Here is a 24,232-nt window from a genome sequence, read left to right as displayed (position 1 = left end):
CCTTACAATCTCTGGAAAACACACTTCTAGCGCATTCAGCCCAGTTCGAGAAAGTATTGCAGGCAATACTGGACACTAAGTCATCACTGGAGGGCAGAATTGACGCAGTCGTGCAAGACCTGAACCTCCTGCGAGTGGATCATCGCAGCTTAGCCGAAAAAGCAAAAACAACTGAAGCTGAGATAGCTGAACTAACCCCAATAGTGCAAGGGAATCAAAAACAAAGTCAGCGCATGGATGAAGAGCTGAAGATACTCTGGAGAAGATCCGAGGAAATGGAGAGTAGGGCGCGCCGAAATAACGTGAGATTTCTGGGATTCCCGGAAAGTATGCGTCAACCGGAATCAGAAATTTCCCTAGAGCAGTGGCTAATTAAAGAGGTGTTAAGTGGGGCTCCATCCAAGTTTTTCTCAGTTGAAAGGGCTTACAGAGTTCCGGGCAGGTCTCCGGCCCCTGGCCAGCCCCCCAGACCATTGATTGCCAGGTTCTTAAACTACAGAGATCGAGATGCAATATTGCAACAATTCCGCAATAAGGGCCCGTTCAAGTATGAAGACTCGAACATCAATGCTTACCCTGACTTCACGCAAGAGGTGCAGAATCGGCGTAATTCTTTTGTTAAAATCAAGCAACGCTTACGAGAACAGAACATAAAATATGCCCTGCTCTTCCCAGCCAAGTTGAGAGTAGTGATGGAGGACCGTACCCATATATTCACCAGTACCGAGGACGCCTGGACATGGCTCCATGCCAAGGGCCTTGCACACCCCCGAGAAGACGCAGATGAGGACGAGAAATGGGGGAGATCCACTGCAGGGACGAGATCCAAACGGCGTACCAGAGGCCAGCCCAATGTCCGGCAAGCAGCAGAGGAAAGAGCAAAAGTGCTTAAAGAGACGCCACTACACATGCAAAGCAGCAATATAACTCCCGGTGGGCTTGTGGAGCTGGAACTGGATTCAGACACAGCCAGCTCCGTATCCACAGTAACTGGAGAACTAGGTGGGCCGAAGGTCACTCCGAGATCTGCGGATGATCTATAAACTAGTCGCTCAGATCCAGAGTGAACACTAGGGATGGCGCTCGTACCAGGAAAACCTGCAGAGACTCCACGACACTGCCGAGTTGCGGGGACAGAACGCTTCCAACAATATACATCTTTGATATAAACACTAAGCTAAGTGACTTGGGGCACTAACAGGTGGCAAGAGGCGGGCGGGTGGGGCCAGAAGGAACGGAAACATGCCAAGGGGGGGCGCCTGAGTATATTGGCAGATTTGGGGCCTGGTTGCGGCGTTGGGGGGCGGTGTTGGACCGTCCCGGGGGTGGTGGGTGTGCCGCCTGCCGTGTTGCGGGTCCATTATATCCTGTGGAACTCGTGGTGCGGTGGGTGGTGTGTCCGTCGCTTTTGGGGCGGTTTGGCGCCGTCCTCCGGGGTTGTGGTCGGGCCCTTGGTCTGCGGCATGATGTGAGCCCCTTACAAGAGCCACATCTGTAAGATATGAGAATCCCACTAAGTAAATCCAACTGGATAAAAGTTATGTTACGCATTTTTAAGTTTTGTAGTTTCATTGTAGTTGTAAGTAGCATAGGGGGTTTAATCAGGGGGGTGGGGGTTAGTAGTTTAGTAGAAATGCAGCAATCGGAATCACTTAATGCACTAAAGATGGACCTGCACCCGTTATATCTAAATGTTAGCAGCAGAAAGGCAGAGACCAGATGGGCCAACATTAAAACCCAGGCTCATGTCACAGCAACATATCCCCTGCACCCTATAAGATGTCTTCTAGAAGCAACATGGGGAACCAGTATATTATACTAACATGGAATGTCAGGGGCCTAGGGACCCCGAACAAACGGGCTAGAGTGCATGCTCGACTTAAGAGACTAGGAGTGCATATTGCTATTCTGCAAGAGACACATATGCTGGAGGGGGATCTACGAGACATGCGAGTGAAGTGGGGGGGCCAGCTGATTGGCACAACATATTCGACCTTCGCGAGAGGGGTGCTGATCTGGATAGCAGCGGGAGTTCCATTCCTCTTGTCAACACACAAGATAGACCAGGGAGGGAGGTACGTAGTAATGGAGGGCAGATTAGATGGTAGACAAATGGCTGTGGTCGGGGTATACGCCCCAAACAGCGGCACCATAGGCTTTCTCACCACTCTCACCCCAACGTTGCTGACCAACCCCATACCCCTTGCCATCTGGGGTGGGGATTTTAACAGTACCCCAGTGGCAGCATTAGATAGAACTAGCGCCCACCAGAGCGCATCACCTAATAGGAAGCTCGTAAGTCCCCTGCAAGAATGGGCAAATGTTATGGGCCTATATGATGTATGGCGGTTAGGCCATCCAGAGCAAAAAGAATATTCATTTTATTCGGTCCCACACAATACCCACACTAGAATTGACATAATATGGGGCACTCGCGAAATAGGGGCGCTGATAACTGAATCCGAATATTTGGCAAAGACAGTCTCGGACCATGCGCCACTGCGGGTAACCCTGAATTGGGGCAGGGCACGTCAGGTAATACCCACTTGGAGATTCCAGGCGGAAGCTCTACAGGACCAAGCATTCGCTACATCACTGGGGGAAACTATAGGCCAATATTGGGAAATAAACGCTATGTCTGCAACAACCCGGGCGATAGAATGGGATGCCCACAAAGTAGTGGCCCGCGGAGTATGTATGTCCACTACGTGGGGAGTGAGACGCTCCTTACAGGCGGAAATTAGCAAACTTGAGAAGGAGCTGCGGGATGTGGAAAAAGCGGTAGCACGGGGGGAAATTACCAGTATTGCCCTGAAAGAAAAGCGCTTAAAATATAATGAGGCAGATAGCAGGCTCCGCTGCCACGACTATAAATATTACTTAACCAGGTTGCAAACGGAAGGAGATAGATCAAGCAGAATGCTAGCGTGGCTACTACGTGAGGATAGACAGCAGGCCCCGATAGGGGCCATCCGGGCGGGCGCGCTAGAAATGGCTACTACACAAGCAGAAATAAACGAGGTGTTTAGGAATTATTACTCTAACCTATACACTAAACGTACTGCGTGCACGGCTACACAACTAGAGGCCTTTCTGGCGGACTCCTTCCTACCCCAGCTACCACAACCAGATAGAGATGGAATTGAAACCCCTATAACAATAGCAGAAATAGAACTAGCCCTTGCACAGCTACCCAGGAACAAAGCGCCTGGCACTGACGGTCTCCCTTCGGAGTATTATAAAGCCTATTTACCCAGTTTGAAATCTCATCTGCTAGGAGTGTTCCAAGAGGCGTGGACTACAGAAAGCTTGCCCACATCTCAAAGGGAGGCTCTGATAGTAGTACTCCCTAAACAGGGTCGAGACCACACAGATGTGAAATCTTATAGACCACTATCGCTGCTGAACACAGACTGCAAAATATTAGGCAAAATATTGGCCAACAGGTTGGCCCCCCTCATGCACTTACTGATACATGCAGATCAGAGTGGCTTCATTCCCAAACGTAACACCTTCCTGAATATTCGAAGATTGCTGGGCATAATAGGAGACACCCCCAAGAATGCACAGGAGGAAATGGTGCTCTCATTAGACATAGAAAAGGCCTTTGATACGCTCGAGTGGGACTTTCTGTTGGCCACGATGGCCCGTATGGGAATAGGCCCTAACTATATCCGCTGGGTTCGGACATTGTACTCTAGCCCGAACGCGAGGGTGAAATCAGGCGGGGTGATTTCTGATAGTTTCCCGATCTCTAGGGGGACACGGCAGGGATGCCCCTTATCCCCGCTACTGTTTGCCATAGCAATGGAACCATTAGCGGCAAAAGTTCGCCTCATGGAGCATGAATGGGGAATTATTAGGAACGGGGTACATCACACGATTTCACTATATGCAGATGATGCGTTGATATATATCAGGAACGGCTGTGCAGTTATCCCATCTGTAATATCTTTACTGGCTGAATTCGGAGGCCTATCTGGCCTTGTGGTAAACTGGGAGAAGTCGTGTGTCTTTCCCCTGGTAAAAAGGGCTCCTAATAATCATGATCCCCCAGAGACAGGACATCTTAAGTGGTGCCCTACAACATTCAAATACTTAGGGATAAACATATATCATGCCACGGAAGACTTAAGAGATGGGAACCTGGGGAAGGCGCTAACATCTATAAAAGGCTCCCTACAATTCTGGAACAAGCTCCCTCTCTCGCCACCCGGCAAGGTGGCGATTGCTAATATGTTGATTCTACCTAGGCTTTTATATTACTTTGCGGCCCTACCGATAATTATTCCCAAAAGATTCTTCAGCAATCTAAACACAGCATTGCTGCAGCTCATTTGGGGAGGTAGCAGAGCGCGAGTGGCGCTACCCACACTACAATGTCCGCTGGACAATGGTGGCCTAGGAACCCCGAATTTTGAAAAATACTATGCAGCCGCACAACTTCAATGGGTCCAATATTGGATCCACAGACCAGAGCAAGCGGAACCTATGAGCCTGGAGCCTCGGCGGAACGGGACCCCCCTTTTAAATTGGCTGTCGACGAAGCCCCCCAAAGTGGCACTGGTCAACCCACTGCTTGCAGCTGCGTACGCGTGCTGGGCTAGATACGTGCAAAAAAGAGCGGATAAGCTCCCATACTCTCCACACGTACCGCTGAATTACCTGCTAGTGGGGAACGCAGCCAGAATGCAAGCTGCAAAGCAGTGGAACGAAGCAGGAATACTGACCGTAGGGGATTGCTACGAAGACGGTAAACTAATGACGTTCGAGGCCCTTCAGGCCCTCACGGAGATAAATCCGGGACAGTTCCTGACATATCATGCCATATGTCACGAAATCAGGAAAATTTGGGGAATGGGCACCTCGGAACCAGAGATCTCCCCTGTGCTTCACCAGCTTCTACAACACAGCGATCAAACTAAAACAATATCCAATCTATACAGAATCCTCAACAAGACCCCTGTTACACAGACAGGGAAAACATGGGATAGATGGAACGCAGTACTCCCCACCCCCATCCCACTGGAAGACTGGCCTAAGGCCCTATCCCACATCAGAGGTGTGTCAAGGAATCCCAGATTTAGATATACCCAATTCAATTACACGCATCAAACATATCTTTCCCCAGCCAGAATAAAGCGCATGTTCCCTGATGCAGCATCAATGTGCCCCAGATGCAGATTGCCGTCAGCATCCTTTTTCCACATGGTATGGGATTGCCCGAATATACAAACGGCCTGGGCGGAGGTGGTAGAGGAGGTATCTGGGCTTACGGGACTGGCACTGGTAGCAGACCCCGGGTCCTGCCTGTTGGGACTTAGGAAGAGACCCAAAAAACAAAGACATTTACATAAATTTATAGACCTGGCCTTTTTAATGTATAAAAGGTTAATAGCAATGCATTGGAAAGCCTCTATGGCTCCCGATCTGAAATCCTGGCACTCTCTAATAACACGCTGGGCGCGTACTGAATATCAGGTACTAAAAAGAATGGTCCGTGAAGGGCGGCAACACACAGGTTGCTCTACATGGGAGGATATGGTAACAAAGCTGGAGGCCAAAAACGATGAAAAGCCTCCTTAAATTGGGGCGCGCGTATTCGCAACAACCACAGCATAAATTCACCTGCACCCCTCATCACGGGAACAGAATTCATAAGACACCCAGACAACACAGTGCACATGCATCACACCCGCCCATCTCTCTAGCAATAAATGCCCACTAAGACTACGTCACCACAGTGGTGGCGCGGCGCGGGGAGCAGAAAACCAGGGGAGCCACTCGCATACACTAACCTAGTTGATGCCCCTTCCCTCAGACACTCAGGGAACCCATGCACGTAAAGCAAGGTCCACACTGGTCTCCAACGAATGCCTATATAAAATAAACAGTGAAGGATAAATCTAGGGAGGGTGCAGCCAGGAATGATATTGCAAGACCAGAAGCGTTCCGTGAAGCGCATAGAGGGGTTGTGTGTATTTGTTTCAAGACTTAGATAATTAATCATCGTTTTGGTTTATCCTGTGGTTGCAAACTGAACAATTTGTATCATATTTCGAAATATAAAACCAATAAATATATTTAAAAAAAAAAAAAAAAAAAAAAAAAAAAAAAAAAAGTCTGATACACACTAAAAGATAACCTGTGCTCACTCTCTGGTAGCTTGGCACAGGGCAGCCAGGCTTATCTAAAGATGCAATGTGTAAAGTATCTGTGCAAAAAAAAAACACACACACACAAACACACACACACTCACTCTGTAAAACAATGAAAACAGCACAAAAAACCTCTGCATCAGGTTAGGAAAACAGACATTAACTTTATAAATAAATCGAGACCAAAACAACAAAAATTCAATGGGTAGAAGCACTAAACGCCAATAAAGGTTATCTGGTCGCGCTGCACCGAGGCACAGTCAACAGTTCAAGCCGACTGCGATGGAGCGCAAGCCAAGAGCGAGAACCACACAGGCCCAGTGAACAAAGTGCATTGATCCTTTTCGCAACAGCGAGATGCAAAGGGCAGACACGATGTTTTGAGTGATGCGTCGATGTCAGGCTAGCAGTCGAGGTGATGTGTCGATTTTCTTCATGTAGTGTTGGCGATGCGCCGGTTCTGAAGACGAAGCGTCAAACCAAGATATGTTGGTTCCTAAGTGCGATGCGCTGAGTTTCTCTGGGCAGTTGAGTGGATGAGTCGCTCTCTCTAAGCTTCTGTGGCAGCGGTGCGCGGTTCAGAACGTCAGGCTCTCACGGCGATGGGTTGGTTCAGAGCGCGATGCACCAGTTCTACTCCTGCAACAGGGTCAATGTGCCTGTTCTGCTCCAAACAAACTATAGATGCATCGATTTTTCTGGTACAAGTATCTGGGTCCATTTCCAGTGAACCAGGCACAGTAGTAGAGGAAGAGACTTTGATATCCCCGAGTCTCAAGCAATAAGAGGCAAGCTAACAAGCCCTTGGAAGTCACTTGGGGTGCAAGGCAGAGTCCAGCTCTCCCTCAACAGGGTCAAAAAGCAGCAGGCGGTAGGGCAGAACAGCAGAAAAGCAGTCCTTACAGGTCAGCAGTTCAGCACAGTAACAGACCTTGATGCACCACAACAGTTCTGACAAAGTCCAGCTGCAGGTCCAGAAGTGTCTGATTTGTTGGGTCAGAGACCCAGTACATGTACCCAGCTGTACCTTTGAAGTGGGGGTGGCTTCAAAGAAGGGTCTTTGAAGTACACAGAGGTCCTTTCTTACCAGCCGTGGCTCCAGGCTATCAGTAGGGGCTAATCAGCCCTTTGTGAGGAAACAGGCACTGCCTATTCAGGTATAAGTGTCAGCCCCTTCCTCCCTTCCTGCCCAGGAAGAGCCATTAGAATGCAGGTGAGTGCTCAGACACACCCAACGTTCCTGTGTTTGTGGCTGTCTAGAGGGAATGCACAAAAGGTGTCTGTCACCCTCCCCAGAAGGGTACTGGCGACAGGCTACAGGCACACAGAGCTGTAAGAGCAGAGAAATGTCCAAGTTCTGAATGTGGCATTTTTAAGACAGTAATGTTAAATCCGACTTTACCAGTGATATGAAACATGGAATAACTATGCCTTCTCAATCAGGAATTACAGCTTAAAAGGGTACTAAGGAATTCCCAATGTCAACCTATGAGAGGAGTAGGCATCACAGTAGTGAAAAACGAATTTAGGTGTTTTTGCCTTCTAGGACATGCAAAACTTAAAAGTACATGCCCTACTTTTTACTTACACAGTACCTTGCCCTATTGACCAGACTGTGTGCTCTAACTTAGGGGTGACTTGTGTGCAATAAAAGGGGAATTTAAGGCTTGGCACAGGGTTTTAAATACTAATTTGAAGTGACAGTCAAACTGCACACACAGTCTCTGCAGTGGCAGGCCAGAGACATGTTTAAAGGGCTGCTTGTGTGGGTGGCACAAGCAGTGCTGCAGGCCCCATAGTAGCATTTAATGTACAGGCCCTGGGTATATGGTATACCACCCTAGGACTGACAGGTCTAATAGTCACTAAAGTGACTGTAGCATGGGATACAGCAGTCATGAGAATAGCATGTAGACCACCATTCTTTAGATCATTACATCTAGAGGGGATTAAGCCATTCTGTGGTATTTAAAAGGACATGTATTTAGTGCAATGGCAGGAGGGAGGATGTCTTATCCTGGAAGACTTATATCCAGCAGATGCATTGATAACCTATACTGATGCTTACACAACATTTGGCATAGGCAGAGGTCAGTCCTACACCTACAGTGTCCGTCACACTAGAAACGATTCTAGCAGGGGGTAGTGGTCATCGTTTGATTTCAAGACTATACAAAGCCTCGAAAGAGGACAGAGTGAAAACCCTGATGGTGGTCTGGACAAGGTGAGAGAAGGACCTAGGTGAACTCCCAGTAGACATAGAACCAGCGTCCACTTGTGAGTTACTCCAAACAATAACGAGTAACTCAAAGTTCAAGCGGTTACATTTTCAGGTACTACACTGTATATTTCGGACTCCAATGGGGCTATACCAAATCTTCCTGCAATGCTCCCCAACCTGTCCTAAGTGCGACACTGACAGAGCAACCTTCTTCCATAAGTTTTGGGAATGCAGTCAGGTGGAAAGAGAAAACGAGTAACACTCATGACATTCACTGCCACCTTGAAGCAATGCATGCTGGGACTCCTACTGAGACCTGGGAAGAATAAAATGCCATATTCATTTGCAGCCTTAGGGCTAGTTCTGTGGAAAAGATGCATAGCACTACAGTGGATCTCACAACTGCACCTACACATGAATTATGCTTGAAAGATATTAATGAGTGGGCATTAGTGGAAGAGAGGTCAAGACAGATGATAAAGCGCCAGACGAAATAACTCAGTTGGCAAAATAATTAAAATGCTTTCTCACACCATACAGGACTCAACTGATATGGGGTAGGACGACTCGTTGGAGTTAGTCAACAAATAGCCTCACCTAACAGGCAGATTTATTCCAGAATTTTAAGGGAGTAAGGCACTAGGATGGCTGAAACTTTCAGGGAGCGAGCACTTATAGATATCACAATACACATCCCGAAACCATATAATAATGAACCCAAGTCGTTTACCGCCTGTTTACCGTTCAGAAAGATTATGTATTGCAAATGTGTGCCATGTGTGTGATTATTGCCTCATGTCGCAGATGTTATGTGAAAAGCTACTGCACAATACAAATGTCCTTCCCACCGTGTTCTACGACTGAGTTCTATGTTTTGAGTTTCTCGTATACACAAGTAAAAAAAAAAAAGAAAAAATAACATATTTCTAAAGAGCATAGACACACCATACAGTAAGTCAAAGTAAGCGTTCATTAGATACTAACCGGTGTTTTTTTCCGCCACCGTATTCCAGAGACTCCTGTGACCATCACTTCGTACTGGGGGATAATCTCAACATCTCCGACGTGCGTCCCATTCTTTTCATTTTCTGATGAAATCTGCAAGGAAGATGTCTCGAACACCTCAGCACCAAAGTGCTTGGTTAACGATTCTAGCATCGACAAGTACTTCAGCTTGAGGTCGTGGGAAGAAACGCTGTCACAAACCGTCTTATTGTTGAATTCTTTGAGAAACTTCTTGAACACGTTGTTGATTCGCATTCTGGTTAGAATATTCCTCTGTCGGATCGTCTTGTTCAGCGTTTCAGGAATATATCGCTTGTAACTGAACATGAAAATTATTACTCAGTATTGTCATTACACATTTTTATGTAGCATAAATAAGTGCCAGGTCGAATATGTCGGTATAAAAATATCAATACACTTACGAGAAACCACTGACCAGACTGTGCGCCCTTGATGTTGCACTTGGAAGCCTGAGGTAGCTGCAGCGCGGTTCCGCTTGCATTCATCGTTACAATGGGCACCAAAACCTTGTAATAAGTGCCAAGAAGCCCGCGGGCTTGCTAGCGTTAAGTGTCAAACAAGCGCTTTTCTTTTCTGACCACAGCAAAACAGTTACTTCTCTTAGGATGTTTTGCTGCATCTTTTTAGCTATGAGTCTAAAAGGAGGACATTCTATTTGTGCAATTATGGCTTACTTACAGATCTTTTCATTTTCAAAGTATCGTGTTGCAGACGAGGAGCGTTTGCTATGTTAACAAACCACACAAACGGAAACCCTTACACTTTGCGCCTCAGTAAAGCTTCATTAAGCTTTCCTAACAATTACCGTGCACCACATAAAAAGACTCCTCTGCACACACTTTTATGTCACAATAATTATGCAGCATTTCCAAAATAACCTCACATACCCATAACCAATCAATATAAAACTGCTTTGGAATATTTTTAAGCAACGAGGGCCGACTCGGACCAGGATTGTTCGAGGTACGCTTCATTTCGTTTTCATTGGAATGTCCTCCAAAACCTCCAAGGCTTTATTTATCTTCACTATAGAGAACAGTGTGTTTTTGTCTCTTTTTGTGATTTTATTCACTGGTACCTTAAAGTAGGCTCCTTTATTGGGGTCATCTCCAACAGCCTCGAAAAAAGTCCAAAAACTTAAAATGGTGGATGTGTTAAGACTGTAAAATCTAAAAGGGGGCATTATTGAGATACAGAACTGTTGTGCCACCTCTCATTGATTTTGAAGGGGAAAAAACGAGAACTGACTTGCCCAGCGATCGGGCCTAACAGATCACAAGTTGGTCAACCAGTCTAATGTTAAAGTTGAGATTTGTACCCGGCTCCCTTATACACACCACAATCCTAGAACACTAATCAGATCACTAATTACAATGGCCTCTCGGGCATTGGCACGGTCAATACGGCACTTACAGAATTTAGGCTTGTCTACCTATTTGGGTATAAGGGGCATTTTGTAACTCGGGCTACCTTGTGACAAACAAAAACACAAGCACTGCTCTCAACTCCGGCAGCCTTTCCCAAAGTGCGGAATTTCTAAACAAAGGGCCTCTTTTAGAGTTTGGTGGAAGTGGAATATCAACCAAAAGCATCAAATGTTGATCTGCCACCCCTGCTCTATTTAGAGCTTGGGAAATCACCATGTTTCCAACAATGGAGCCTACGCAGGCTGTGCCAGCAGAAACCTTTGACAATAGGTTGTCGGTCACTGGACATCGGACCCCTCCAATCTATTTAGGGCAGATGGTCAGACGTGCATTTTTTCTGTTTTTAGACTGCCAGGGAAAGCCTGGTGATCCCAAAGAGAAAACCAAATAAACAACCACCTCACAAGGTGGAAAAAGAGCCCCAGAACATCAGGAACTTTTGTTTTTCTTTTTTTTTTTAAATTAAAAATTCTCACTTTCTGAGTTTGATTTGAAACCAAAAAAACTTTGCCAGCTGGGTGCATCCAACATGATGCCTGCTTTGCAAACTTTTAGTGCCTTCAGAGGAACCGTGGACACAATCCGCAGACAGAGATCTTCAAGCATGGCAGGCGGTCTTCTGCCAGGTAAGCAGAAGACATCTTTCCACTGACCTGGAGGACCGGAAGCCAACCTCTGAGTCCCACATTCTCCAAATCACATTGCTTTTAAGTTTGCCCAGAATGTTCCAGATGAAGGTGTGGGGGGAGGACCAAGTTAGGGGCTTTGGTGAAGAGCCTTAATGAGGCTGGTACTGTTCACCACCAACCAGGTTTCTCTCCTGGAACTGAATGTGTGTACAAGTGTCAGCCTCTGAGCATTGACAGGGTTTGCCAAGTGCTGGACAGTGGCCATCTCTCTTACAACCTATTGCTCCTTCTGATTAATTTGTGGTTATATACACTTTTACACCTTACTTTCGTACGAGCACTGTGCCATTTCACCACGTTACGTTTTCTCTCTTTTTTCAGAAAGGGAAACCTCAACCTGTATGCCTGGCAACAAGTAGCAACAGGTGAAAATGGCAGAGATCAGCACAACATATCCTTTGAAGCTAAGGAAAATTGCCACTTTCTGAAAAAGAACTCTGATGTTAAAGAAATTTAAAGTGAATGCTAAAATACATCATAAGTAGATTGAGGCTGAACTGTGTATGTGAGATTCCACAGCCATTACAACGATACTGGATCAATTATAAGCAATTTGGCCATTTTAACCTTGCTTTCAGAGCGACAAAGTGATGTTAAGATTGTAGCATTTTGTCAGCGAACAATTATTTATTGCATACAATATTGCAGTGAATAAGTAAAACTGTCTTACCTAATCTCCTTTGGAAGGTCTAATAGTGACATTTTCTTTTCGATGGCATAACAAGATATTGCAAGGACAGCCATGCCAAGACACTCATTCTCAATCTCATGAACTTCCTGGTCAGTTTTAGGGTCTCGAACAGGTGCCAGTCCTTTTACCAAATCGTACTGTCCCTAAAAAAAAAAAAAAAACATTGAAGAAGAAATTGAGTATTTTGATTTAAGATGATTGTTCATATTCTAGAACATCTTTCAACTGCTATGTAGTGACACATATGCATTGACAGATAACAGCGTTTTTGCATTGGTGTGTCACCATATTTCTCTTATACATGACCATGTGCTGTTGGTCTTGTTGAAATGGACAACTTCAGAATCTCGTGGTAGATGGTCACTCACAAATATTCCTGTGACGTGTGTAAGTGATGTTAGAACTGTACATTTCTCTGGAAGATTTGAGTCTTGAACTTGTGTGATGCAGTATACAAAGATAAGGTGTACAGAACAACCCATTTGGTTGAATGCCCAAACCAGAAAAGGGAAAGGAATATACCGCTGATAAATGCAGAGAAATGAGGTTCAGATTTACAATGTATATCACACATGTTGGACAAACTGGGCTTTAAAACAAACATAGATTCAAATGCGTAATCCGCAGTTTGGCATATTTATTTGTAACATGTCATAAGCATCATGCTTATTTCATCGCATATATATCATAGCAGGGAGTTGTGTGCTGCACACTTACTCAAAATACTATAGTCGAAATCTATAGACAAGCAGGGTGCCGTATAACATCTCTTAAATGAGGTTTAATTCTGTGAAAATTTAAAAAGTTGCATTCTGTAAGTTGTAAGAGCTGCTTAAACACCCATAATGTTCACTAATGTGCTTAAAGGCAAGCATCTGAAAAATGTTTTATGAGAGTAACAATGCCTGTACCAACCAATGCCCGCACAATCCCATAGAAACATCACTGGTAGGTCCTTTGGGTGTAAGAATACTATGCCTGGCAAGGCACCCTTGTATCACAGAAAGGCACTGTCTTCCACATCTTCTCGAAGCAGTGGCTCGTAACCTGTGATCCTCGGATCCCTAGGGATCCGCGACTGTAAGTATACATAAAGAAGCAAAATTGAAAATGTAAAATTTTAAAACGTTCTGTAAATGTGAAGAAACTTGAAATTGAAGACTAAACATTACATGGATATCCTCAGCTTGATTTGTTGGAGCAGCGCAAGTACAGCAAACAGATTATAGGAAAGAGAATGGGTGGCCTCAATTGAAGCACTTATAAAAACAGAGCCTGCAATAGGAGTGAAAAGACAAGAGTGAGTTACTAGTTTTTATCATCTCTCTTCGACTTTAAGAATTAAAAGCCGAATTTAAAAAAAGCTCCAACCCAGTGCTTAATTTGTGCTTGTTGTTTCCAGTGTGGAGCACCAGCACTTATGTTTGAGGGCCGGCGCTTATTCTTCTGTCTCAAGCATTTGCTGCAAGCAAAAGACACATATGGGAAAGACGGAAGAAGAGAAAAATGAAAAAGCGGCACAAAGGGAGAAAGCAGAAAGCTGCAGAGTGAGCTGAAGGGGCTGGGAGTGGCTTTATATAGATTGAAGAGGCCCCGAGATGGCTTCAAGATTACGGTGCCTCAGTATTCCGTGTTCACACATTTAAATGCAGCAGCCGCGGGTTTAAGAGGAGGACTTTGGGCACTGGCACGTTTTTATTTACAAATTAAGCACTGCTCCAAACTTCCCATTAAAATTAAACTCCGCTTCTTTCATATCAGTAATGATTTAGGGGTGGGTGAAGAAGTCAAAAGGTTCAAACCTGCTGCTTTAAAGTAGAAAACAAAAACAAGTGAAAACGTGCAGAATAGATGTCTTTTACAGTATAAAAGCTACAGAATGTGTAATGTTTAAAGGTTCAGCCGAAGAATGAACAAAAAATAAAAAAAATGAGTACCTTTTTGCTCTTTTGTGCCTTTGCATATCTTACCTGTGCAAATAAATATTGCAAGGAATTGGCGTCAAGTAGAGGTGTACCGTCGGGTATTCGCTTTTTGTCGTAACCATTCTTCTGTTTCTTGGGAGAATGTCTCCAAACAGCTGGCTCATTTTCATTTGTTCCATGCCAGTTTGTAAAGTAGAATCTTAGGAGGAAACAAATGAACAGTATCATGAGACACCAGATAGCCAACTGGAAACCTACCTCTTTACTTGATAAAAAGCATAAGTCACCGTAATACTGAGAACACAGCGAAGATTTCAGTTCTCTCAATGTCAACATAATTCTATGTCAGGACCGGAGGCTCAGATTATGCTTCTCTTTATATGCTTTATTTTTAACAGCAGCCAATGAAAATCATGGAAAGTAAAAAACTACATGACCCAACATCAGTCATATCACGTGATAAATCATAGAGGAGGAAGCCTATAAAGTGTTGCATCACACCTAGCCACTCCTCTTTCTTTGCTGCTTCACAGCCAGATAAGTGTTATTTCCTTCTTACTGTTATTATTAACATGTTGGGAGCGGGCTTTTCCCCTCCTTATAAGCGTCCATTGGAGCGCTTTTCATTACGTGGAGTGGGAGCAAGGGAGCGAGGACTCACGCTTTCAGCGCAGTCCTGTCTTATGCCGGTGAGATTAGAATTCTTCTATTTTATTATCTTATGGCCCCCGCTCTGCGTGAGCGCGTTTTTTGGGGTCTACAGTGTTTCACACGTCTTCTCGACGTTTTTTCCCCATCTCCTGCCTCACCCCGACCCCACCGCGTGTGTATTCTGGACGCACGTGTGTTGTTTTGCTCTCCCCAAGTGACCTGCTTTTATCTCGTGCCCGATCGCTGTGCCGGGCCGAGTGCTTCTAATTGCCCTTTCCCCCCGGGGTGCCACTTCGTCAGCGCTCATCCCGGAGCGTTTTTTGGATCTGTTTGCTCTTCCCCCGGGGTGCCGGATTTTACAGCGCTCGTGCCGGAGTGCTAATTTCGTTTTAGTTTTCTGCTCAAGCTCTACGAGGGCATTATTAAGAGGCTCTGCCTCGTGTTGAACAAAGCGCAACCTCGCTTTTAAGATTTCTCTGTTAGTTTCCACCGGCTCAGCTCCCATCTACGCCCCAGTGCTTGGACACTGGGGTTGAAATAATTCCTATTCAGGCTGGGCCTGGTTCAAGGGCGTTTTAACCCCTTCAGGGCAGCTCCCTCCACATCCGAACTTTTGATTGTTTGATTACTGCCCTGATTTATTCTTTTATTTGTTTATACTGCTCCTCTGGAGCCCCCCTTCTTCTGTGTCTCAGTATGGCTGGCTATGATGACCAAGCAGAAGAAATATACTATATGGATGATACTGCTGGCTCGTTTGACCAGGACTTAGTATATGCTCTTGACGCAGGTGTGCGTCACTCAGTTAATCAGGCCTTGGCTCAGGCCATTCAGCCCATCAAACACCATCTTTTGGGCTTGGTAGATCAACAGGGCTGGGTAGCCCCGGTGAGCGCCCCTCCCATGGGAGATTCTTCCTTTGCGGCGAACCCGCAGTCTGCTAAGCAGTCTTCTAACCCGCATGCTGGTGACTTTAAATCCCTTATAAGAAATATGGCAAGGGAGCATGATTACAATGCTGGAGCACAAAAGAAAGCTGTTAATGACCTAGCTTATTCTTCTTCTTCTTCCTCTGAGCACTCCTCCGAGCAGGATGATGCCCCCCCTCGTAAACGCAAGAAGAAAGCTCATCACCAGGAAGTTCCTACCCCTAAGGTGTTGACTTTCGAGCCAGAGGAACATCATGCATCCCAGGTCTTCTCTGTGGTTACCACCCCCTGAGGTGGCAGATTATGTAGAAGCCCATATTAGACACGGCTTTAATAAGGATATTCGTTCTAGACTGAGATCTGAGTGCCCCAGACCTGATTTCCCCTCCAAGGTTACAGAGACTCCAGAGTTGGATCCTAACCTAGTAACTTTCCTCAAGAAATCCACAAAGGATCCTAAAAAGGGTATCAATGGCGCCTGGCGTGGATGCCAGGATAAACTATTAGACATTTCCGGACCTCTAATTAAGATCCTAGAATTGGCCTTTCAAGCCAAGGAATCGGGTGAACCTATTAACCCGGATATTCTGGTAGGCTGGGCACAGAGAGCTCTATGTTTCTTGGGCAATGCTAATTGCGCCATCTCATCTGAACGACGCAGATCTGTTTTGATTTAGCTAGATCCCAAGCTGGCGGACCTCGCTGCATCGGAATCAGGCCCCGTGGCCCAGGGTTTGCTTTTTGGGTCTCCCTTCATGAAGGAACTTTCTAAGTTTGTTTCCACTTATGCCAGTCTGGACAAGGCACAAGGATCCATCCGGAGAGTGCTACGTCCACTTTTTTGAGGGGCCGGACGCTACAGAGGGCGTGCCTTTGGCCGTTTCAATCAACAAGGCCCCCATCGTGGATCCTACCAACAAGGAAGAGGAGGTTTTCAGGGCTACGACTCCTCCTCTTCTACCTTCTACCCGTCGAGACCTAGGTATGGTCGAGGCAGATTCCGCAGTGGGAGATCCAAGGGACAACAATCTTTCTCCCAGGAGTCAGGAGCCACAGGTGAGCTTGGTCTTGAGTTCAAAAGTAATATTGGGGGGCAGAACTCAGAATTTTTTGGAGAATTGGCGTCTAATTTCTTCGGATGCTTGGGTCTTAGAGACCGTGCAAGGGTTCAAGCTAGAATTTTATGAGTCCCCGTATCAGCTATGCCTTCCCAGGAAGGGATATTTTTCCCTTCAAGAACACAGTCTCATTTCCGCAGAAATTTCAGCTCTAGTCAAGAAGGGTACCGTTATCAGGGTTCCCCATCACCCTTCAGGTTTTGTCAGCCCAGTGTTTCTTGTAGACAAGAAGGATGGCGGCTCGCGCCTAGTTCTAAACTTAAAAGACTTCAACGTTTTTTTGCTATATTGCCATTTCAAAATGTAAGGTATCCATATGCTGAGAGATGTTCTCCAGGAGGGAGCCTGGTTAGTCCATTTAGATCTAAAGGACGCTTACCTGACCATTCCTATTTTTCCTCCACATCGGAGGTTCCTTCAGTTCTGTTGGGAGACCGAATATTACGAGTACAAGGTTCTCCCCTTTGGTCTGTCCTCCGCCCCTTGGTGTTTCACGAAGGTAATGCGTCCAGTAGTGGAATTCCTTCTCTCCCAAGGGGTCAGGTTAATTGTCTACCTAGACGACATCCTAATCATGGCCCAGGATCGGGACCTTCTGTTGGATCATCTGGAATGGTCAGTGTCTCTGCTTCAGAGTCTGGGCTTTATAATCAATGCCCAAAAATCCGTTCTGGTTCCCTCTCGTCGGATAGACTTTCTGGGGTTCCAGATAGACTTGTTGCAGTCTCTACTGATTCTTCCTCCTGGGAAGATTAATTCAATCAAGAGAGAATTGAGGTGTCTTATCCAAACAGACTGTTTCTTTGAGAGCGATTGCTCGCATGGTGGGCCTGCTTTCTTCTTCGATTCAGGTGATATTTCCAGGTCCTTTGCATTACCGAGCCCTTCAACGATTGAAGATCTCTCATCTTCTGAAGGGCCTCCGTTATGCAGATCAGTTATCCCTGTCAGAGGAGTCCCGTGCAGAGATGCATTGGTGGCTCGATCATATGGAAGCCTGGAACGGCAGGGCCATAATTAGCTCTCTCCCGGATGTAGTGATAGAGTCCGACACCAGTCGTTGGGGCTGCGGAGCCCGGTGCGGCTCAGTTTCCACAGGAGACAGATGGTCCAACACGAAGTTGAGTCTCCACATAAATTGCTTGGAACTCCTAGCCGGCTCTTTTGCAATCAAGAGTCTTTCTCCCATCAGAGCGAATTGTTGTATTCTCCTTCGCATGGACAATATCTCAGCAGTGAGATATGTCAACAAGTTGGGGGGAACTCGTTCCCGCATTCTGGCAGAGATAGCCAAGGAGTTCTGGCACTTTTGCCTGCAACACAGGATTTCAGTGGTGGCGGAGTACCTCCCTGGGGCCAGCAACTTGGTGGCCGATTGGAACTCTCGTCACCTGAAAGACTTCAGCGATTGGAGGTTACATCCCAGAGTTTTCCGAACTCTTTCTGCGAGGTGGGGTCCCTTTTCAGTCGACCTGTTTGCATCTCACCTCAACCGGCAGATGAAACGTTTTTTCAGTTGGAGGCCAGATCCTGAGGCATCAAGGACAGATGCGTTTCTTCAGGACTGGTCTCAGGAACAGAGTTATGCCTTTCCTCCCTTCTTAATGATACCCAGGGTTTTGGCCCAGATCAGACGTCAGCAAGCGGAGTTAGTTCTGGTGACTCCCCTTTGGAGATCTCAAGCATGGTTCCAGGTGGCAATGGAGCTGAGTTGCGATCATCCGATCCTTCTTTCCTTCAGGGAGAATCTCCTCCAGGACCCTCAGGGTTTGTTACATCCATGGATCCTGTCAGGCCAACTATCTCTGATGGCATGGCGTCTTTCAGGGAAAGATGGAGCATCCCAGGGCTTTCGCAAGAGTCTTCTGAATTCATTGCGGGTTCCTGGTCCTCCAGTACTCACAAGAGATACGCTTCGGCGTGGAAGCGATGGAGTACTTGGTGTAGTTCTAAGAGTGCAGATCCTTCTTCAGCAGGTTGCTGTCTGGTCCTAAATTTCCTTTCCTCCCTAGCAGTGTCAGGTCTTGCATACCGCTCTATTAATAATTATAGGTCCGCTATTTCAGCAGGACATTTACCAGTGGAGGGTAAACCCATCGGTGAGTCTCCAATTGTGTGTAAATTAATGAGGGGTATCAGATTAACTAATCCTCCTCGCCCCCGTTATTCGTCCCTTTGGGATGTTAATATTGTCCTTCGTTTTTTAGAATCCTGGCCTTCTAATAGATGTTTGTCTAGGAAACAGTGTCAGCTAAGCTCACCATGTTTAATATCGTGTAAGAGAGTATCAGATGTTAGAGCGCTGGATTTGGCTGGGAGAGTTTTTTCTCCTGAGGGAGTCTCTTTTTCCATCTCGCGTATAACTAAATGCAACCTGAAGTCCGTTTCCTACCCCTGTTTTGTAGACAACCCCAAACTTTGTGTGGTGCAGTGTCTTAAAGCTTACGAGGTGAGTACAGAAGAATTTTGTTCTGATATGGGGGGTCAATTACTCATTTCTTTAGTTAAGCCATATCATCCTGTTTCCTCAGCCACTCTCGCTAGATGGATGCGTTGGTTGCTGAGTGAAGCAGGCATTGATATCTGAGTTTGGTGCACATTCTGCCAGAGGAGCTATGGCATCGAAGTCTTTGGCTTTGGGTTCTCGTTTAGAGGACATTTTAAAGGCAGCAGATTGGTCTTCGCCTTCGACTTTTAAAACTTTTTATTATAAACCTATTGTTGATATAGCCTCTGTGGTTGTGAATCAGCTTTGAACAAGCATAATCTGAGCCTCCGGTCCTGACATAGAATAAAAAAAATTCTAGCATTCGCGCTAAGAATTTTTCAATTCTATTAAGGACACCGAGGCGAGGATTATCCCACCGCACTGTATATATATGATTGTGGAGTTTCATGTTATTTTATTGATTTTATGTGCAAGTTACTGTACTTCAGTGCTATCCCACCCTATTGAATAGTTGATATAAGTATTTCTTATGTTATTCAGTTTTTACGGCCTGGACTTTTTCATTTTTCCTAGGAAATGATGAGAAGTAGTGTGGACTGCCGCGATATCGTTCTTCTTCCAGTCAAGTGGGATGCCAGTTCATCCGTTTTCAGGATTTTTGTTTGGAAGTTTATGTTAAGACTTTGACTTTTCTGTTGCGAATTTTGGACAAAGAAAGAGGAGTGGCTAGGTGTGATACAACACTTTATAGGCTTCCTACATCTTTGTGATGTTATACTTTGGGGATTCATTGTCTGCAGTTCCCCATCTACTGTGTTTGCGTGGCTAGCTATGTCACAAAGGAGGAATCACCCTGATGACAGACCATTACCATGTGTTAATTCTGTTTTGAGTTTTCAGCTCTATAGCTGCAAAACATTTGCTCACTGGTTCCACTCCCACTACAGTCAATAAGTCCCCACACTTTCCGTTTCCACCTCTGCCTATAATCTAATCTGTTTAGTTGTAAAGTAGCCCGGAGACTTGGGTAAACCCACCAATGGCACAGCCGGGGCACATGGCTGCATCAATTAGATCCTGATCCTACACATCCAAAGACAGAAGCAGATTGGAGTAGGCCAGAATTTTTTACGACCTACTGTTTCCACCCTCACATTGGCATGGGTAGCATCTCAGTTGTTGCTCAGAGGCTGTCCGGGTTCATCAAGATGAACTCTTCCCAAGCTAGTGTGTTACCCACTGGAGTTGCGTGTCCAGGAAATATAGCTCAAAGTCGGGCACTTCTAGGCTGCTGACAGTTATCGGTAATTAGAGCTTACTAAGAGTGACCCTGCATCTACTCTTGTTGCAGATCAAATTCAACAGTAGGGAACCTATGATCGTGGGTCCTGCAACGGGAGGTTAGCAAAACAGTATAGCAGTCAGGCAGTATTGGTATCTTGCTGAGCACTATCCTTCCCATAATGTTACTGAGTAGAAGTTTCTAAAATTCCACTCAGCTTCAGAGGAAGTTAAGGGCTGATTCCAAATTTCAATCCAACAGGTGAGATTCCAAATGATATATCTGGATCCCTAGGTACAGACAAGTGGTGGCTTCCCAGGAGATGCCAAAGCCGTGACCCCCAAGGCAATGCTCCCATCAGTTCTGCCCCAAATAGGTAAGCAACTGTCTTAGTCAAGTTCACTCTCAGGCCTAATATGCAGCCTAAGTCTTCAAGGAAGGCCACTGAGGAGTCAGGATATACCTCACCATTTTGCAGGAATAATAGTATAATGTCATCTTACAGAATATGGTGTACATGCTGACCAGCTTCTGTATACCCCCTTCATTCCCATCTAGCCAACGCCTGCAAATTGTTATTTTCTAGAGTCAATAACGTCAGTGACACCTAACATCCCCATCTCTTGCCTTGTCGGACCTCAAAAGCTGCAGATATCGTCTTGACTGTTCAGACTCTGGTTGTAGGCATAACAGCGAGATCTATCAAATTTGGACAACCTCAAAGCCTATCTTGCAAATAGGTACAGCCAGCTCAGCATTTCGAATGCCTTTTCCAGATTAAAGGAGATAACCGTTGCCCTTCGGTTCTGCACGGCTACTTCCTTTATGACTGACAATAATCACGCAAGATTCTGTGGGGGGTGCTGTGCTCAGTTACAAAACCCATTTTAGTTTCGATGGACCAACATGGGTAATAAATGATAAAGACTACCAGCTACAATCTTACTTAACATTTCATAATTCTAAATGTGTATTGAGCATGTTTAACAGCCAGTAAAAGGACATCTCCAATGGGTTTAGATGGGGCTTAGGCAGTGAGACACACAAAGCCTCCTAACTTGGGTCCAAAGAAATCCCATCTTGTAGGTGGCAGTGTACATATTTGGTAGGTGGGGTGCCAGCTAATACACTGTAAAATTCCACTTGCAGTCCCTCAAACCCCAGATTGTTTCCTCTAGCCAATTCTCCAATTACTCTAATCACTGCTTTCACCCAAGTTGCAGTATTAGGGAATTCGTTCAGAGCCTCACAACTATTCACTGGGTGGGAATCAACCAGTTCACACATGCTTCTATATCTGGTGGGGATGCAATGGCTGTCCCAGCACATACGCCAAAATATTATTACCAGAAGATGAGGCTTGTATCATTCTGTGTATGTGCCGTAATCCCTGACTGGGGTGCCTTGTATACCCCTCGATTCAGGTTTAATTAGTCCGGCGAGTATGTGGCCAGCCCTATCACACTCAGACTTTCCTTGCAACATATTCAGTGTGATTAACGTATCGTATTTTTTTTAATCAGAGTAGCAAACCTGTTCCTCACCTCTTAGTTTGCATTAATCAGTGGAGCTGCAAACCATGTCCCGTTCTACATTGAGAAGTGTGCTGTCCTGGGAATTTTCCTTGCCCCCACAGTCATTTTAATACTGTGTCTGCTTCTGCTGACCACCACCTTGAAGGTTTACCACTCAAGCAGAGGTTTAGAGGGGGTGCTATTGTTCTCAAGAAAGTATTGACATACCATTTTACACAAGGGTTCCCTAAATGCTAAATCTATCATTATGACACTGTTAAGATTCCATGTCAGAATGGATGTGGCCTTCCTTCTCCATGTCAGCTCTGTGAGTAATGGATAATGAGCAGATAGGCAGGAAACTAAGTATTCAGAGCCTGTTATGGCAGCATGTAATGGGACTGAGCATAAAATGCAGTACAGTCCAACATGTAGGTTGTGCACTGAATAATAGAAGGAGTAACCCCACTTCTCTGTGCGTTATAACCTCCACACACCTTCAAGCTTTCAATGTCTCATCCAAGTGGCTAAACCCTTAGCAGTTTTTGCGACTCATGTCCCTGACCATGGTAGGTGGCATAAAGCTAGGTCCACAACCAGCGCCCTTAAAATCTCCACCTAATACCACAAAGAGATGAGACCATTTGGCCAGCCACCTTGACAGTGGCTCCTCTGGTTTAGAGGTATAGATACTAGCCAGGATTACCTCTAAACCATTTCATTTGCCTCTGGCCAAGACAAATTGGCCATTGCCATCAAAGTGCATCTCTGTGGGAGTGAATGTTTTCCAATCTGTCTCACACACACACGCACATACACACACAACCCCTCCAAACTGCCCCCCCCACCGCCCAGAGTAAGTAGAGTATCAGATGGCGAAGAGCTGACCTCTCTACAGGCGGTGAATCCTTCTTGTCTCCTGTAAGCTCCCATACATTTGAGCTGAAAGTGAATCTCAAATCACTGAAACATTAAGCCCATTACCCTAGGTATTTGATGTAAAAACATGAACCTATTCAACTCTGGGTCCTATGTATATGTAGTGTGTTAGTGTTGCAACAAGTGGTCAATGCAGGGTCATCTTCTCCACCCCCAGCCACCCATGCAACAAAGTACTCCAATCAGACTTTGCAACTGCCCAGATTGTTTCTTAAGTTTGACAGTGTCAGATAGCAAACAAAACCTCAACTTCCATATTCCATGACAGAGAGAGGCACCTACTCTGTCCAGCTACAAATATAAAAAATATTGTATCTTCTCCTTAAAGTCAAGGGGAAGAATCAAGGGGTGGACGTGTGCTGTACATTTGTCTCTCTCATGTGTGCTGTCTTCCTTTCAATGGCATGGTTACACATCAGAAGTTTCTCCTGTGATGAATATCACATAGTCCTGCTATGTCAACAAATGAGTTGCAGTAGGGCTTCTACTGGCCTCAGTCGTTTTCAGGGTGACAGGAGTCAGGAGTTCTTGCTCCACCATTTAGGAATTGGTGGAGTAGGATTCAGAACTGCTGCTGCTGGATGTTGACATCTCGGTCCCAACTGGTGAGAGACGTCCTAAGGAAGGCATTCACTATTTTCATAGCTGCTGCCCTTTCTGCCACATTTTGACTTTGTGTTGTGCTTGATGTCCACTGCTTCTGGCACTTCAGGGGTTGCTGGTTAGACGAGTGACTACCCTCCATTCCTGCGGTGTATGCATTAAGCCAGTCCCATGAGGTCCAATAAAGAACATGACTTGGGCATTAACCATGAGTTCAATTTTTACAGAAAACAGTAGAATGTATTGTAGTCCCCCACTGCACTGCACTGCAGTGCTGTGCTGTTTACATGAAAACTAAAACCAAACTGTGGTTAAAAGCATGAGGTGTTATAGGTGCTTATATGAGACACTGAGACTGCAACACTTATACTAACATATAATTCAATCACACTGCACCATTATACATGAGAACCTTGATTACTTTATTTTAAAGTGTGGTATTTGTGGAATTTAAGTTTCTAATAAATGTGATATATTATTCACAAACTTCTGCGGTACAGAAAGTTCCTTATGGTACAACCACTGTCATGGAAGTTAATTCATATCCTTCCACTTTCTAAAAGTGGCATTTTCAAAATGGCAATTTAAAAAACAACTTTACCAAAAGATG

At 45.5% G+C, this 24,232-nt stretch overlaps 1 protein-coding gene across 3 annotated transcripts in view; it reads right to left on the bottom strand.

Annotated features, from left to right (window-relative positions):
- Positions 1-24,232, bottom strand: part of JAK1 (Janus kinase 1) — a 481,031-nt gene that overhangs the window by 288,718 nt on the left and 168,081 nt on the right. For all 3 annotated transcript variants that reach the window (XM_069232503.1, XM_069232505.1, XM_069232504.1), the window contains exons 4-6: positions 14,183-14,336; positions 12,192-12,355; positions 9,364-9,703 (exon numbers count right to left, since the gene is read on the bottom strand). In XM_069232503.1, the coding sequence (XP_069088604.1) occupies positions 9,364-9,703; positions 12,192-12,355; positions 14,183-14,336 (658 nt within the window). The remainder of the gene's footprint in view (positions 1-9,363; positions 9,704-12,191; positions 12,356-14,182; positions 14,337-24,232) is intronic.

The sequence above is a fragment of the Pleurodeles waltl genome, chromosome 4_2 (genome assembly GCF_031143425.1).
Source record: "Pleurodeles waltl isolate 20211129_DDA chromosome 4_2, aPleWal1.hap1.20221129, whole genome shotgun sequence".
Taxonomy (NCBI): domain Eukaryota; kingdom Metazoa; phylum Chordata; class Amphibia; order Caudata; family Salamandridae; genus Pleurodeles; species Pleurodeles waltl.
This window is presented reverse-complemented; position numbering and strand designations above follow the sequence as displayed.